Here is a 17,265-nt window from a genome sequence, read left to right as displayed (position 1 = left end):
GGGATAGTGGGACCTCTACCACTTCCTCTTCCTGTTTCTTTTGCTTTCTGAACGTGGATGCTTTTGCTCTGCCATATTCCTTTACCATGATGTACTGCCTCATCCAAAGCAACAAGGACAACCAATCCTGGAGTTAAACCTCTGAAACTGTGCACCAGAAGACATTTTTCTCTCTCAGGTATTTGTTGTAATAACAGAAAGCTAACACACATACCAAAATGGGGAGATCCTGTATTTCATAGGAGGCCCCCAGTGGAAGTACTACTCTGTATAGCACATTCCTGGGAGCCACTCCATTTTGACCCCAACTATCTGACATGACAGTCTCTCCTACCCTCCATAAAAAATAGATATGGCATCTTCATTTTGCAGGTCATTGATTCTATAAAACCTAGCATGGTTCTAAAGTTAACAAAATCCTTCAGAAAACTTATCTGTCCTAAATTGTGATGTCAGAACACCAGGTCACTGAGAAAAAGCTTAGAGGATCAAAATATAAGGAACTTTCAAACCAAACTGGCCTTAATCTCTCTTCTAGCGGAGTTTTCCCAAGATAGTGGGTTAGGATTTTCCCAGGAATTAAGTAAGGAAATAGTATGGATTTGAATACTGCATTCACTATTTCTTGGCTGTGAGAAATTGAAAAAAATTCTGTTTTCTCATCTACCAAGTAGAGATAATATCAGGACTTAGGACAAATTCAATAAGTGCATAAAAACAGTTAGAAACACATTTTTCATGTAGGAGACATTGTGTAAGTGTTAACTCTAATGGTCAAGTGATATGACCATGGGAAGTACACTTCTCATCTTGGACTTTTGTGGAAAATACTTTTGCCTCTCTTCCTAGGGCTGGACTGAAATTGGTTAATGGATTAGTCATCAGCACAAAGGTACCATCTGGGAAAACCATCTGCTTCCAGAATCCCATTGCACTCTTGCTACTACTTCCTCTAGTGTGCTGCTCAACTGCGCTATGTGAGTTTGGCATATAGGAGAGTTTTAACCCTGGAATGAGGGTGCTACCAATGAGGTAGCATCTAATGTGTTATTTTATTCCTCTCCAGAATTAATCTGTGATAATCACATGCCTTTATGCTGAAAAGTGAGCTTTAGTAGCAACTTCTTCATGCCTATTATAAGCACCCATTATGACTCGAGGAAATTCCATACTCTGATGTCCACAACTGTGGTTACATGGCAAAAGGGAAGTTAAGCATGTTATTAAAGTTACTGTTGACTTCAAGATAGAGACCAAAAAGACAATCCAGGATTATTTGACTGGGAGCAATGAAATCACTCCAGTTGTGGAGTATAAATATCAGAGTCAGAAAAGGAAATCAAGAGAAATGAAGGGAAAGCTAAAAAATTGACACATTGTTGTTCACTTGATGATGCAAATAGACCTATGTTCATAAAGTGAGAACCTCAGTGCCACAACATAAGGAAGTGAATTTTTCCAACACCCACTGAGGTAAGAAGACTCAGACAGCAGCCATAGGCCATCTGACTTTGCTTTAGCTCACTGAGAACCATAGCAGAGGATCTAGCCATGATAGCCTAAACTTCTTACCTATAAACACTGTGAGATAGCATATACATGTTGTTTTAAGCTGCTAAATTTGTGATTTGTTACAGTAGCAATAGATTTATGCTTTGCTGCTGGGATTCAACTTGTGTGTCTGTCATATGGGGCAAAATATTTTTCCTTCCTAAATTATGGAGCTATTCTAAGGACAAAATGATTTATGGAACCTAAGAGTGTCCTGAAAAATATTAAGTCAAACAAAGATTAGAGACTCCAAGAGAAAAAAAAAATTGAAGCAACTGAATTGAAGAATTACTAACTTAAAGCCCATTATATTTCCCATGAGGACCCAGCATTTGAAGTGCTGCATCTCCCCTAAAGAAGTAGTAGAGCAAAAGAGAAACCAGGTAACTTAATTTCCTGACTATGTGATTTTGGGTATGGTATATCACTTCTCTGAGTCTCAATAATATGGGGATGACATAGCTTCAAGAGGTTCAAATGAGTTAATAAGTATGAACATGAGATGGAGACAAAGCTTCTAGATGGAAACCATATCGTTCCTCCCCAGTGTGTGGCCTGTTGCTGGAGATAGGTATCTAGACTCTGGTATACTGATCACCCCAAAAAAGTGGGGTTGAAATACCTTTGTACTGGCAATGAGTACCTGTTTTCTGTCTTTGGCTCTGGTGTGTGCCCTTAAGCAAGTACATTTCCATATTTTGAGGTTATTTCTCCATCTCTAAGAGGTTAATTTACAGCTAGTGGCATTCAGATAACAGGTATCAGACTCATGTTAAAGAGATAGTGGGAGAACAAGTTTACCTCTTTTATATATCCCTTCTACCCCATAACACTATCTCCTAAAAGGCACAGTTAATCTTATTAGATCATGCAAAGATGGTATTAGATCATGGTATATGAGTTGATTTCTCAAGTATGGTTTGAGGTCACTGCATTTCAAAACAGTATGGATGTTCTGTTACACTTTATAAGAACTGGCTAATTCCAAGTTGTTGAACTAGTCATGTCCTTTCTAGTACCTTGAAGTTTCCATTCATGTTTCTTTGCCATTACTGTTAAATTTCTTCCCAGAATAACCCTTCTTATTTGAACTAAATATTGTTAACTATGGTCAAAGACCAGCAAAATTTTCCATTTTCATTACAATAAAGACTTTGGCAAAATTCACATCTGAGGAAAACAGAATGTCAAAGGTGTAAAAACCATTTTTGAACTGCCTGACTTAAAGAATTTGAAGCTTAGAAAGAGAGGAACTTGCTCAGCATTGCAGGAAGCCAGTGACAAAGTTTAATCAGGACCCTTGAAGCTCTTGAAAGGAGTTCTTTCCAATCGCTCTCCCTGTTGCCATTCTACTGCACAGAATTTGAAAGCTAAGTAACTTTCAGTCTTATTCTCTAGGTTGGTCTCATTAGTGAGGTAAAGAAACTTCATTCACTTTCACCAAAACACAAGAACATGTGCAGAGCAATGCAGGAAGCACGCAACTTTGTGTTCAGTGTTTGTAATCATTCTCTACTTATAAGACCAGCCTTACCCAGTTCTTCTCAGAAATGAGTATCATTACATTGTTTTGAGGACTTATAATGATCACAGTTGTAATGTGTTTGTCCTAGTTTTTTTATTTTATTATCTGTGATGGGATGAACAGCTAATTTGAGGGAAACAAGTCATTATAATAGCCAGTATTTATACAATATCATCTTACTCTGAAGTCCTACCATGCTCTTGCTCTTCTGTTTCCATTGGCTTTATCATTTTTACCTTATTGGATAGTATAACGTGTAAAAGTATGAACAAATTTCCTATGGAAAATTGTTTGTTTTCTGTTATTTGGTTCTGAAAACCCTGTAATACTCTCATTCTCTTGAGTGTTTTTATACAATTTTGTTATGTTTGATACTATTGTACATGAAGTCATACTCTATTTCAAAGAAAGAGACATCATGGTGGTTACTGTTAATTATGGATTGTCTCCTGGTGAAATACTGTTTTACTTACATTGTTCTGATCTGCTGTTATGTCCTGTTTTATCTTAATCTCTTTAAGATAAAAAAAAGAATCTCTTAGAGATCTTAAAATATAGACTCTAATTCTAGATGTCTAGGGTAGGTCCTGAGAATGCATTTCTAAGAAGCTCCTAGGTAATATTGATAACAAGATAACATTTTGAGTAGCAAGACTTGCAGATGTTTTAATCAATCCTATTTCTCAGTATATTCTCCTTATCTCTAGGACTCTTTTTTTTTCTACTGCTGGAGAGTAGCAGAAAGTTCTTTGTAGAGTCCAGTCCTGAATTTTTATCAATTCCTAGTGTATAATCTTGGACAAATCATCTCTCATCTTCCTGAACCCCCACCTTCCTTATCTATAACATAGGACTGTCAGTTATCACACAGGGATGGTGTGAGGCCTGAGGGAATGAAAGGCCATGATTCAAACTACATATAGTGGATTGAGCTTCTGAGGTCCAAAAAGAATTCTGTGCCTACATATATTTAGATTTGTAAAAGATAATCTGAGTAGTAAGTAGTAGCTGTATCATGGTGTCTGATATGCTCAAAGACTGTGTCCATGATAGAACTGCATATGAAGACCATTTAGACAGTCTGTATACTTTATTGAAGTCAAATGAATGGGTCCCAGTATATCTTTTTTCCCCTAATTTCACACATACATTCCATATAGGTAGTCTTTTGAATTCTTATTAATGTCCTTGGCATCAACTGCCTCATTTTTGGGTGAAAATGAAGACCACTTCATTAAAAATATCTCAAGTTACCTTGTTTCTCTCTGCAACTTTTTTTCCCGAAGCTTTTTGTGGGCTTCTAATGTATTAAGGCCACTTGTCTATAACTACTTTAATAGTAGCATGATTAATCTACATTCTCTCAAAAGACAATTTTTTTTAGTCACAGAACTACTAGTGTATTACTTTATTTGTTCTAGTTATCACAGAATCAAGGAACTTCTTGAAAATGGAAGGCTATCTCCCCATGATAGTATTTTAAAAATAATTTACACGACAGTATTTTAATATGAAAATTGGATGCCTGGTTTTGCCTCTCAGTGGTGTGACATCCCCAAACACCTTTTACAAAACCTCAAAAATAAAAATTCAGTAATATTTTTTTTTTAAAATCTCATGACATTTGTTATCACCACCGAAAAAATTTGTAGGGCTATGACTCCAAGTCATCAAATACTACAGAGGCATAGCATAGAAACTTTTTCTGCTTCTCAAACTGCATTCCGGGGGTGGGTCACCAATCTCCTGGACTAAAGTTGTACATGCTATATCCCTGGCAAGATTCAAGAAGTACAGATACAAACATAAGGATCTTTTCCCGTTGAAAACTGGGTATGGCTTTTAGAAAATTATTACCAAATGGGCAAACTGAAGATGAAGAGAAAGCCCAACTTGGGCACATTTTTTAGCCAGTTTTCATTCCCCTGTAAAGGACCTGCATCTTCTCCCTCTCTCAAATGCTTACCTTTTAATATTACATTAAGCAGGAAAGAGTCAAGAGTCATGCAAAATCCAGTAATATGGCCTTTATTCAAACACCTACCTTACTGTAACAAAGGGAAGATAGCATGAGGTATAGAGTCAGAGATTCCTGGACCCAAAATAATAGTTCTATTATTTACTATCTCTGTACTCTAGTACATGTTATTTAAGCCCACTGGGTCATAATTCCTTTATCTGTAAAATGAGATGAGTACTTCAGTGATTGTTAAAAGGATGAAATGAGATAATCTATATGAATTATCTAGCACTTCATATGTATTTCATAATTGTTAGCTTCTTTAGTTCAAGAGCTACAGTCTACCCATTGGCAATTTCTCTAATCTACTGGCCAAGGTTGCTGATAATTTCCTATAGCAGCCACTATCTGATTATCATCCTCTTGCTATAATCTGTTCTGAATGACCATCCGTCAAGCCTAGGCCATGCCAATCTCATACCCAAATAGCCTGCCTCTCCTTAGAAGCTTTTGCTCTTTAAGTCAGAGTGCCAATGGGAGACACTGTAGTATATTCTTTAGGGATAACCCAGTGCAGGTGCAGAGATAGCTAACCACTGTTCTCTGGCTTTCAGTGAGACTAGTGGCCCAATCTCTTCAGGATAGCTGTGTTCTAAGGAACACAGCAATGTTCTTCCCAAGTTTCTGAATACCTTTTCCACTTGGACTGCAGAACTTTTCTAGGCCTGATACTCCAGTATTTGTACTGGTGATTGTGGCATTTTCATCCAAGAAAAACCAAAGTCAAACCATGTCTCTACCATCTTCCAAAGTATTAAGGTTTCACTATCTACTGCTTCTGTGGCCAACTTCTGCACACCTAACTACTTTAGTTAGCTCAACAAAGCCCGAAAGCCTCAGAGAGACTACTTTTGAGGGTGAGCAGCAGATGGAATGATGGTCATTTGGCTCTCTTGCTCCTGATTTCTTAGTGACATAGCCTTTGAGATTGGGTGGAAAAGGTCATTGTGGCCAGGTGGGCATGTTTTGATTTAAAATGGTATCAAGTTTCTACTTAATTATACTCACAAAGGCTTTCACTGTGTTTGGAAGTGTTCCTAATCCAGAAATAAAATATTTCTGGAACCCAGTCTTAAAACTATCACTTTTCAGTAGCATTGTACAAAAGGCATGTAGGTTTGGACATATGTGCTTCTTCCTTCCCCTCATCAAGTGAACTACCAGGGTCTTGCAAGTTGGAGAGTCCTTTCTCTTATATTGGACCCTATAATAATTATATAAACCCTAAATACAGGCTCTGGCCTGTGCATCTAAAGAGAACACAAGTGGGACACTCTTTCTAGCAGCTTCTCTTTAACAAACAGGATCCAGAAAGGTCTATTCCTCAGATCTTTGATCCACTGCACTGAATTTTATTAGTTCCCCTCCAGTGATTGAGATGGCAAATTGGATGCAAATATATTGGGCTCAAAGATGGTAAAGCCAAATCCACAAAATAATGACCATCAAAGTCACTAAACATGAGGATCTTTGCTATGTAAGTGTGGTATAATAGAAATAACCTTGCTTAGGAGCCTGGGGACCTGAGATCTTGTTTTGCTGTGGCCACATTCCTCTGCCAGTAACTAGACTAGTGGACTAAATGCTTTTGTAAAACCCTTCTAATAAAGAACTTTATGGGTACTGAAGAGTCTTTTATCTCAGGGATTACGCTTTTGAACATTTATTGGGTCACAGGCTCACTGGATATTTGTCTGCCCAGAAAAGGCATACTGTCATGCAATTATGTATATCATCTTAAGGGCATTATGGAATTCTTGAATCCACGGGCACTGGGTTAAGAACTGGTTTTTTTAGAAGACAAAAAGAGCTTATCAGCAGAAGACAAAAATGAACCAACAGCAATAGCTGCTTCATCTCAACCCATTTTAACAATTTTTTCTAGCATATGACCGAAGAATGGAACTGCGACAAGACAAAGTCTGCTTTCTTCAAATATATGTTTTCCAATTTTGTTTTTTCATTTTCTATTTTTCTTGATTGCTTAGAAAGGAAGCTGTCAGATGAGGATGAAGATGGAAGGAATGATAATCCAAACAGATATAGACTTCCATATGCAAAATATGTTTTGCAGATTTGTTCTAAGTGGTTGTATGCAAGAGTGGGTTCATATGGGAGGAGGATCCTATTGAGGCATCATCCATGCCATCTAACCCCTCAGGAGAAGACAGGTTCTTGGCAACATGCTGCAGCACCAGAACATAAGCCTGGCATCAGTGTCCACATTCTAAGTAAGAGACATGTTAAGATTCTCCATTGTTCAGGAAATGTTTCTACTTCCCTCCAACCCAAGTAAGCAATGGCCCCAACTCAAGTGGCCTTTAGTTAAGTGAAAGCTCCTGAGATGGAGCTTTAGCCCTGAATGTTTCCAAGTTCAGTGGCCTTTTGAGGAAGCAGGCAGTTCAGAAGAAGTTGAAAACTAGGCTCCCCTCTTCAATTCATCAGTGGAGAGCTTGGTTTTTGCAGAGGGAGTTCAGCCATTTCACAGTGTTACAGGAGCTCAAGATAGAACCTCTGAGAAGATGAAGACAGAATACAAAAGAGAAATAAGCATGTTTCTAAGACATGTGCCCCTTATTTTATGAATTCCCAGAGCCTGAAGTTGAAGAGCCAGGAAGGAGCTGCTCTTCAGCATAGAATGATTCAGTACACCAGGGTTTGAAGTAGACCCTTTCAGAACCTGGAAAGGGTCCCTCGAGGTCAAGGCTTTTAAAATCTGAAAGGAAAAGAAAAGAGTATGCAATTAGCACGATTGGCTAAAAACTTAGTAGCCAATGAACTTTGGGACCTTTCTTGAATGTAGCTGAGCCGAGGATTGGTAGCTAAACTTCTGAGCAACAGAGGCTAGCTTACAGCTCAGATCCCATAAAACAGTTCTAAAATGGTGCTATAATCAGACCTGGAGATTTTATGCCTTTGATTGCAACTCTGATTTCCAAAATGCTTACCAAGGAAAGTACAAGTTTGATATTGGGACTTCTGAGGTTACTCTCATCTATATCATGACCACTTTTTCAATGGCCCTACAGTATCTCCAATATTCTTTTTACTGGGACTTCATCTTTATAGGGGCCAATAAAAATGGAGCTCTGAGGACTGGCAGAGATAGGAAGAAACAAAAGACTAAAAGTCACATGACAAGACAATCTCCAGATACTTGGGCCTCATTTATGTGTGCATTAGTCCATATCATATCAGAAATCTGATAAGCAATCTTAACTTCAAGGTAGAGAAAGGCATTTCCTTGGCCTTCAATGCTATGACCCTGACAAATGACTTATCCTCTGAATTTCAGTTCATTTATTTGAGTTAGAACATACATTATCTTCCTTGTTCCAGGCGTGATTTGTCTGAAACTGGATAATGGATATGAAAGTACTCTGTTTTAGGCAAATATAAAGGTCTAAGGATGAAGGTTCAGGTGGGTATTACTCAAATAGTTATAGGGTCTGAAGGGATGAGGTCCCACTATTGACACTGAGGTAGCTTCCTGATACCTGTTACAATACCAAAAAGGAAGTTACTGCTTTCCTTATGGATCTAACAGCTTTCAGAGTTACAAGGTTCCAACTACTCATTTTATAGACCAAGAAATTGAAATTTAGAAAGGCAAGTGTACTTGCCCAAAATATCACAGACTAGGATTTCTAATGCATTCAATTCAAAGGCAAACCATAAAACTACACTATAGTTCAGCTGAAAAAGAAAAAAAAGGCTAGGAGAAGGTGACTTAAATCATATAAAACCTCAGAATTGAAAGGAACTAATTTTAAGTGCCATGCAATTTTAGACTAATGAACTGAGGCATGGAGGTAGGTTCCTACTCTCTGGATTTACATGTTAACCCAGTCCTCGAAAATTCACATTCCAAAAAGAAGGCTTAATGGAACAAGATTCTATAATCAAGGGTAGAAACTACATACCTATGGCCTCAACTCTCATCTCTAGGAAGTCTGTCTTGAGAACTGTGGGCAAAAGAAGAAAGATATCTCAATAAGCCTCTAGAACAGGATAGGAAAGACAAACTAAGGAGATGGGGAAACGCTCCAGACCAATGTTAAACAATTCACTTGAAAAATGGGAAAGTGATTCTGTCCAGATATTTTAGAGCATATTTATAGTTGGCCAACTTCTCTAATAGATTTAGAGAGCCCAGTGTTCCACACACAAAGACACCTTTCAAGTGGCAGAAGAATCCTTTAAGAACCAGACTATGGACCTGGGCTGCCAGAGTTGAGTTCCAGCACACCAGCTTGGCCAAGGGAGAGTATAAGATCATGGCTCCCACTGGTCAAGGACTTGCCCAGCTTCCAGCCACACTAACCTAGGCTCTGCAGGTTTTGTGGCCTGGCTGAGCCATGAAAATCTGCCAAAGATTACAAACTGCATTCTGTGATCATCTCTAACAGTGAGAAGGGCAAAAGGGCAGAACAAGTACCATGTAAAAGATCGATCTTTCTTTGTCTTAAAGACCAAACTGCCTTACCCAATCACATGATGTGTTTAGATTAATCCTAAATTACACTTTTCTGGGGACAATTTGGAGAAAGAGACAATCCTGGAGAATACATTCCCCTATACTGTGAACAGAGCATCCCACACAACAGCTAGTCCCTATAGCCATGTCCTCAGCCTTCTGTTTTTTCTGTTCTCTCTTGAAATTGTTTATATCTATCACATGAATGATCTTATTCTCACCCATTATTTCAATTATCACCAAACATTAGGGTTCCCCAAGTGCTACTATTCATGCTCTTAGTGTAGTATATTTGGATGCTCCACACTTGAGTTACATAGTTGCTGTCCTCAACAGTTGTATCCCATACATTTGTGTAGGTCCTGCCCCAACTACTAGTCTAAAGTACACTGACACACTTGATACCACTCCTTGGATATTCCATAATGTCTTTAAAATCACTATCCAAAATCTGGCACAACAGATTTCTCATGTAAGGGTGTAAAGGACATTTCACAGTCACAGGACTGCTTATGCGAAACTGGTTCAAAAATGATTAGTATTCCACTTTGGCTAAAATTTTGAAAAAGTAGAGGGAAGATAGGCTGAAGGTGAGACCAGGAAAATGGATTGGAGTCAGATTATAAAGACTGTACAACGTATTAAAATGATTTCTCATGATATCTGCTCATCTGTGTTTATTGTACCATCTATTTAACTGCCCGAGATACCGAGATACTCTTTTCTCTTTCTTATTCCTTCTACAATATCTCACATTTGAAAAGTCATCAGGGCAATACTGACCCTATGCTAAACTTGTCTTTTCAACTGCATTCCCACTGCCAATGCCACAAGCAAGACTTTATTAACTCTTGCTAGGATGATGAGTTTCCTTACTGATCTCCTTGCCTCCAGTCTTTATTGTCCCATGTGTCTTCTCCATTTTACAAACAAAGAGATCTTTACACATTGCAGTCATTTCAGAAAATTGACTGTCATATTTAAGCATCATTTGTGATATTCTCTCCAAGAATAATAGTATAAAGCCCAAATACCTTAATATGTTGTACAAGAACTTCATAATCTGATCCCAATCCATTTTGCTGGTCTCACCTTCAGCCTACTTTCCCTCTACTTGCTCAAATGTTCTAGCCAAAGTGGAACACTAATTACTTCTGAACCTGTGTTGTATAAGCTGTCCTGTTACTGTTAAATGTCCCTTGTACCCTTTTTTTTTTGTTTTTCTCTAGCTTATTATGAAATTTTTTTTATTTAAGGAGAAAAAGGAAAAAAACAGAAAAAGGGTACAAGTTATACAGAATTTCAGAAAAAAATAAACAGTAGGAAATCATTAGTTAATGAATTACATATTGTCATCTTAGAAATATTTGTTCAAGTTACAAGATTAAATCATATAAAGTGGACATTCAAACAGCGAGACTGCAAACAGTTCTGTTCAGTGATCCAACAAAACTCACTAATATCATTGTCTATCTTATACACTTAAATTTACATGCAGTTATACCATTTAGAGCACTTTCTTTTCCTCTCTTTTGTACAGTGACTATTATACATTTTGGGTTTTATTGCTCCCACAGTTCTTATTGTTTTTTTTTGGAAGACAGTAAAACCAAATGTGACTTAACAGAACAGAATTGGTTAAATCAAAAGGGTGGACATAATAGATAATGTAAAAACATAATACAAGGTGATCAACAATGGTTACCATAATGCCTCCTGCTATCTCAAATAAAATTGCCTATATCATCAGTTATAATAAAATTGAACAAAACAGTAAAGAATGAAACCAACAAAACCAAAACATTGGAGACATTACAGGTCTTTAAAAGTAGATAATAGTCAACCAGTATGAGCATCATAATGAATCCCACTATCTTCACAGCTGTTGCCTAAACTTTCGAACCTGGTACTATCAAGCAAAGCAGAATAGAGGAACAGCAGTCAAAACAAGATGGTGAGAGCAATACAGGGCTTCAAATCAAGTTAACAGAATATCAAAGTGGTTACTATAATATACCCTGCTTTTTTAAAATTTATTTTCCCTTTAATTAAAAGGATAAAAATAAAAAAGTAAATAATAAAATGGAGATTGAGATAAAAGAGGGCATAACAACTAAACAGTGCAGATCCATACATAACCATTTAAGCAAAATAGTGTTTCACCACAAGATAATCCCAACATAAAAGTAGTTACCATATTGTCTCTTTGCTTGAGATCTTTGAGTATAACTTGGTATAGTGTAGCATCAAATATATCAACACAATGTATAACCATTCAAGAGAATGACAGTATTACAGGGTATTTAGAATCAACTAACAGACAATGAACTATGGTTTCTGTATAATCTCGTCTATAAAAGTTTTTGTTTATACTATCACATATAATAAAATCCAATAAGATAACAACATGTTAAGACCTATGGAGACAGAAGAACAAAAGCTTGATGGGACTTCAAAATAAGATGATACCAAATCAGCACTACCTATTATGATGTCGTTTTCTCCAAGATAGCTGTTCCTATCATCCAATCTTCTCTGCCTCATGTCTCTTGAGCTCTTTTTCTGTCATTAGCTGTCAGTTTTTGTTCTTCATTTTTTCTGCTCCATTCATTGTGGCCTCTCTGCCACTATTTCTGGATTCTTCATATTTTTGTTTTTTAGAATATCCTGCAGTATTCTCTGTAGAGTTGAATTGGTGGTTGCATATTCCCCTAGTTCCTCTTTATCCTGAAAGCACCTTGTTTTTCCATCAATTTCCAGGGATAGTTGTGCAGGATATCTCAATCTTGGCTGGAGGTTATTATCTTTCAAAGCTTGAATTATTTCCCCCCACGCTCTTCATGATTTGATGGTTTGTGCCGAGAACTCTGCTGTAATTCTGATGGGTGTTCCCTTGTAAGTGATCTGTTTATTGTCTCTGACAGCTTTTAATATTCTGTTCTTATATTGGATTTTGGGAATTTTGATTATTATATGCCTGGGTGTAGCTCTATTTGGGTTGTAGGTAGCTGGAGTCCTGTATGCCTCACATATCTGAGTATCTCTACCATTTGCTAAATTAGGGAAATTCTCTTGGATTATTTCTGTGAATAGCTTTTGTAGTCCATTTGTTTGTGTCCCCACTTCTTCTCTTATGTTCTTAATTCTTAAGTTAGATCCTCTTATCATCTTCCAGCCTTTGTATAGTTGCTGTTTGTTTTTTTTTGTTATTTTTAAGAAGTTTTTCATTTCATGCTCCCATATTACAAATCTGCGCTCCAGTTCAGATAATGTGTCCTTAGTTTCTTTCAAGCTGTTATGCCAGTTTTTGATAGAGGTTTTAGTTTCCTGGTAATCCCTTTGAACCTGCTTCATGTATTCTACATGTTCTCTATTTTCTCCATCAAATAATTCTCCCCTCTTTTTCTGTTCTTCCATTCCACCATCTGCTTTTCCTTGGGTGGTGCTTAGCATTTCTCTGACTATTCTGTTTATGTCTTGCTTCAGGTCATTAATAACTTCATTCCTGAACTTGTCTATGAGGCTCTGGAGATAGCCTTTTATGTCTATTGGTGGCGTGTCTGCTATTACCTGTTTCTCAGGATTGGGGCTGAGGAACCTTTCTTGTTGCTCCCTCTTCCCATATTCTTTGTTCGTTATATATGCAAGCATATATGGGAGGCCCAGCTTCCTTCCCTTTTGGCCACAGTCTGACTGACTTGCGCTGGCTAGGTGTTCCCGCCCACCGCAGCACACCAAGTAGTCTATGCGGGGCCGCCCCTCCAGGCCAACCTAAGGAAAGGCCTCATTGCTAGGGTGCACCTTCAGGCGCTGGGATCTGGGTTGTGCTAGCCTACTGTGTCTCACACAGCAGAGTCACATAGGCTAGGCACTGCTCACCAATCCCACTTGAAAGGGGGATATGTGACTGAAGTCACTACAGCTCCCTGTTCCAGCAAGTCTGCCTGGTCCCAGAATGTCCTCTGTTGGCGCCTCCTAGACCGTGGGAGAATCCCAGTTTTTCTCACTCACCAGAGGTCGATGTACGGCTCCCCGCCCACCCAGCTCTTAACTCCGTTCACCAATTCCTGTTCTTAGCGCTTTCGTGCATCTCTCTCCCTGCTGAGCTGATTCAGATGTAGCCGCGGCAGCAGGAAACCCAAATCACGGCTTTCAATGGCACGGGCTCCAGCTTCCACACTCAGGCTTTATCTGTTCCTATTATAGCACCAGGATTGCATTCCCAGTTGGTATCTCTCAGCCCAGTTCGTTCTTGGGTCAGCAGGGTATATCTCCTCTTGCTTAGGATTCCTCCCTCTGCACCATTCCTGGATTCTAACCTGGGTCTCGGAGAGAACCTGCGTAGCTGCTGCTATCTGTCCGCCAAGTTCTCTGGATCTCCAACCCTTTTCTTCTTGATAACTTCTACTCATTTTTTGTTTTACCCAATATTATTTTTAGATTCTATTTTTTAAAAAATTATTGATACTTATCTGTAGTACATTATGGTTACATTCATCATGTGGAGCTGGTACATGTACATGACATTTTAAAATGGTAGAGTGGTATTTATCTACTCATTTTAAAAGTTAATTTTTAAAAGTTGTATAATGGACTAGAATGGAGTGGTATAAATGGCAAGCCAAAGGAACAAAGCCATTGGTTAAACAGATACTCATTTTCATCATAGATGAAAAAAAAAAGATTGACAACCATGACTGGATACAATTGACCATTGTCTAGCTTGAGAACCTTGCCCAGTGACCTGCATGTGGGTATACTGATGGAAGTGATGATTACATAGTGGGGGCCTACATAGAAGAAATGCTTTCTCTAAGTGGATACTGAGCAGCAGTGGTCCATGAGGATATGGGTTGGAGGCTCATGACAGTTTAGCAGCATGAGTCTTACCTATGCTCTTTCCAAGCTGCAATAGGATAAAGAATACGATTAATTGTAGGTTCTAGAACAGTGATAGGGGTACCTTTTAGATCTTTCAAGGATATAAACAGCCCACTGCAACATGCATGCCATAGGTTTGCCACCACTGTACTAGAAGCTAGGATATAAGATAGGTACTTTAGGTTTAAGTGTTTTGTTGTGGTTGGTCTAAGGATTCCCTATGCATTGGTTAATAAAGTCCACTCCATTGGCAATGTGCCCAGTCTTGCCACATTTGTAATACCAGGTTGGCAATAGCTTCCTTACTAGTAGTTTGTCTGCCTTAAAGATACTGGACTAGTTCATGCCTCTTCCATATTGTATTCTCCATACCTTGGTTCCTTGTTCAAGGGTACACATTGGTTCCCCATAGTTTCTGTGTATTTCTACTTACCTTTCAAACTCTAGCTCAAATATCACCTCCTTTAAATTTTTTTCTTTAGGCATGTCCAGTTCATTCTAGTTAGTTTCACTCAATTTGATTGTTATGTATTTCTCCAATGACTTATCCCAGGGAAGAAGGGAAGACCACCAAGCAGTCCTGCTTCTAGCTGCATGCCTCATTAACAATATTCAGTGACTCATGCTTGCTTTTTCTCCCACTCTCATCTAGTGGACATTAAGCCTGCTTTTAAAACCTCCTAGGTGAAAATTTTTATTTCCATGTTATTGTTAAGAGAAATCTCAGCATTTATGCTACTAACAACTGTTTATTGTCTAATTATTGTCTAAGGAAAATCTACTCCAGTCTAGCGCTCCCCATAGCTCACTGCAAAGTAGTACTAAGGTGACCTGCTGTGCCTAAGCAAACCTGGGTAAATTACATCCTTCAGTTTTGATGAGAGGTTGCCAAACTTCTCCCAACTCCACTGTTGGAAAAGTTCTGTTCTGCTTTCAACTTACTACCTAGAAGAGTTATATTCCTATTACTTGTTAGAAAGCACAGTTTCAAACTCTCTTATTAGTAATGGCACAAAATCACAGAAACCCTGAAGGCTAAGCAAGTAATCATTTTTCCACATGTTCTACTTTGAAGGGTCCCAAATGTCCTGGCCTTGGACAGTCTGTACCAGCACTTGAGAAGTTTTAAGAACAGATGTTAAAAAGGAAGAAACATAGGGAGGAAGAGAGGTAAGGAACAGGAAGAGAGGGAAAAGAAAGCATGAAACAAGCATAAAAATTATTCCAAGGTTTTCTTCCTAGGGATTGTTTCAGCAGGTCTAGAGTGGAAGCCAGTAAGCTTTATTTTTTTCCTCTAAGTTTTCTAAGTGATTAAGACATGAAGCCAGTGTGAGAATCATTGCCTGTGTCTACTATTTACCTTTGAATTGGAAGCCATGTTTATTCTAAGGGTGTTTATGGTAGAATTATATATTCTACATGTCCCTGTAAGCTGTAATTTTCAAATATAATGGAGGTTAGACACTTCCTGAAATATGGTACAGTCGTGAGCAGCAGAGAACTGGAGTACAGACACTAGAATATAGTGACTTGAGGAAGAGAAAAGGAGGGAAGCAGATTTCCTGGGCCCAGAAGGAATCTGAAGTGAGAATGGAAGCCCATGTGAAGTGAAGAAAGTTAAATGATGAAGGAGATAGCTAGTAGAGTCTTTTCCTTGAGTCAGGACTCACTGCATGGGAGGAGTGGTTCAAACTTGTGGAAACGCAGTGATATCTGGCAACCCCAGAGGCCACCATGGAGAGACACAGCAGTGAAAAGAAACAGTGGACATGAAACTCTCATTGCCTGTTGGTAAATGGTGTGGAATTGAACATCTTATGAGAGAGGGTGATTAGCCAGGAGTCATCTTGGAGAGGGGCCAACTGAGCTTGGAAATGTGAACAACTATTAGATCCATCTAGTGGTTCCCAGCTTAGTTCAAGTATGCAGAAGGTGCACTGACTGCTGCAGGATGAACGGGATAGTCCCAGCCTCATGGCCACAAATCAACCTGAAATTCAGGGAAAATAAAGGTGCATGCTTGCTGAGATTATCCAATACCCACCATGAAACTACTGCTGGCTTAAATCATGGATATGAACTCTGTTTGCACACATTGTCTACCAATGACAGTAAAAACAAACCTGGAAGTGGACTTTCTTTCTGTCTCTGTCTGCCTGTCTGTCTGTCTGTCTGTCTCTGTGTTTACCTTCTGGTGTTTTTCCCCTTCATTGTTAGATCTTGTTTTTATAAGAGTGTGAATGTGGTTTCTAGTTTTATTGTTCTTTTTCTGCTCTTTTTTTTTATTTCTTCCTTTTCTCTTTTAAACCTGTCTTCTGAATCAGGTTCCCAAAGTCTGCATGAACCTCACTTGTCCTCCAGCCTTGTTTCTAATTTCTTCTGCCTTTCTATTTCTGTATTTTCCCCCTACCCCTTTTATATTTTTTCCCTGAGGGTAAAATTGGTGCATTGAGGGATTATTTACTGCATAAAAATTTCTGGTTTGTTTTAGATTTTGTTATATAACCACAAATCTAGTTCATATAGTTAAAGACAGAAAATTAATGGTTACCTAATTTTGTCATCTTCTAGGCTGTTTGATACTACTGTTATTGCTGACTGTACCACTTTAGCCAAAGTTACATAATTATTCTAACTATCTGTTCTTTCTGGTACAACAAAACTGAGATTACCGAAGGGTCACAGAAAATAGTGTGTCAGTGCCAACAAACCAGGGGCTGGGCCAAACAAGCAGCAACTTCTTATCCCAACAAATTAAAGAGGTAGGATCTTGCAAAAGACTCAAAACCCCAAAACCTATACCTATAAGAC

The 17,265-nt window shown here is 38.4% G+C and overlaps 1 protein-coding gene across 10 annotated transcripts in view; it reads right to left on the bottom strand.

The window, feature by feature from the left end:
• Positions 1-17,265, bottom strand: part of Ophn1 (oligophrenin 1) — a 514,511-nt gene that overhangs the window by 80,068 nt on the left and 417,178 nt on the right. The window contains exons 25-26 of one of the 10 annotated variants that reach the window (XM_063245537.1): positions 9,020-9,061; positions 5,089-7,812 (exon numbers count right to left, since the gene is read on the bottom strand). The exons of 8 other annotated variants lie outside the window; for them this stretch is intronic. In XM_063245537.1, coding sequence (XP_063101607.1) covers positions 9,028-9,061 — 34 coding nt within the window. In that variant the 3' untranslated portion in view covers positions 5,089-7,812; positions 9,020-9,027. 10 annotated transcript variants of the gene reach the window in all.

The sequence above is a fragment of the Cavia porcellus genome, unplaced genomic scaffold, assembly GCF_034190915.1.
Source record: "Cavia porcellus strain 051 isolate PalLab524CR breed Dunkin Hartley unplaced genomic scaffold, mCavPor4.1 scaffold_3, whole genome shotgun sequence".
Taxonomy (NCBI): Eukaryota; Metazoa; Chordata; class Mammalia; order Rodentia; family Caviidae; genus Cavia; species Cavia porcellus.
This window is presented reverse-complemented; position numbering and strand designations above follow the sequence as displayed.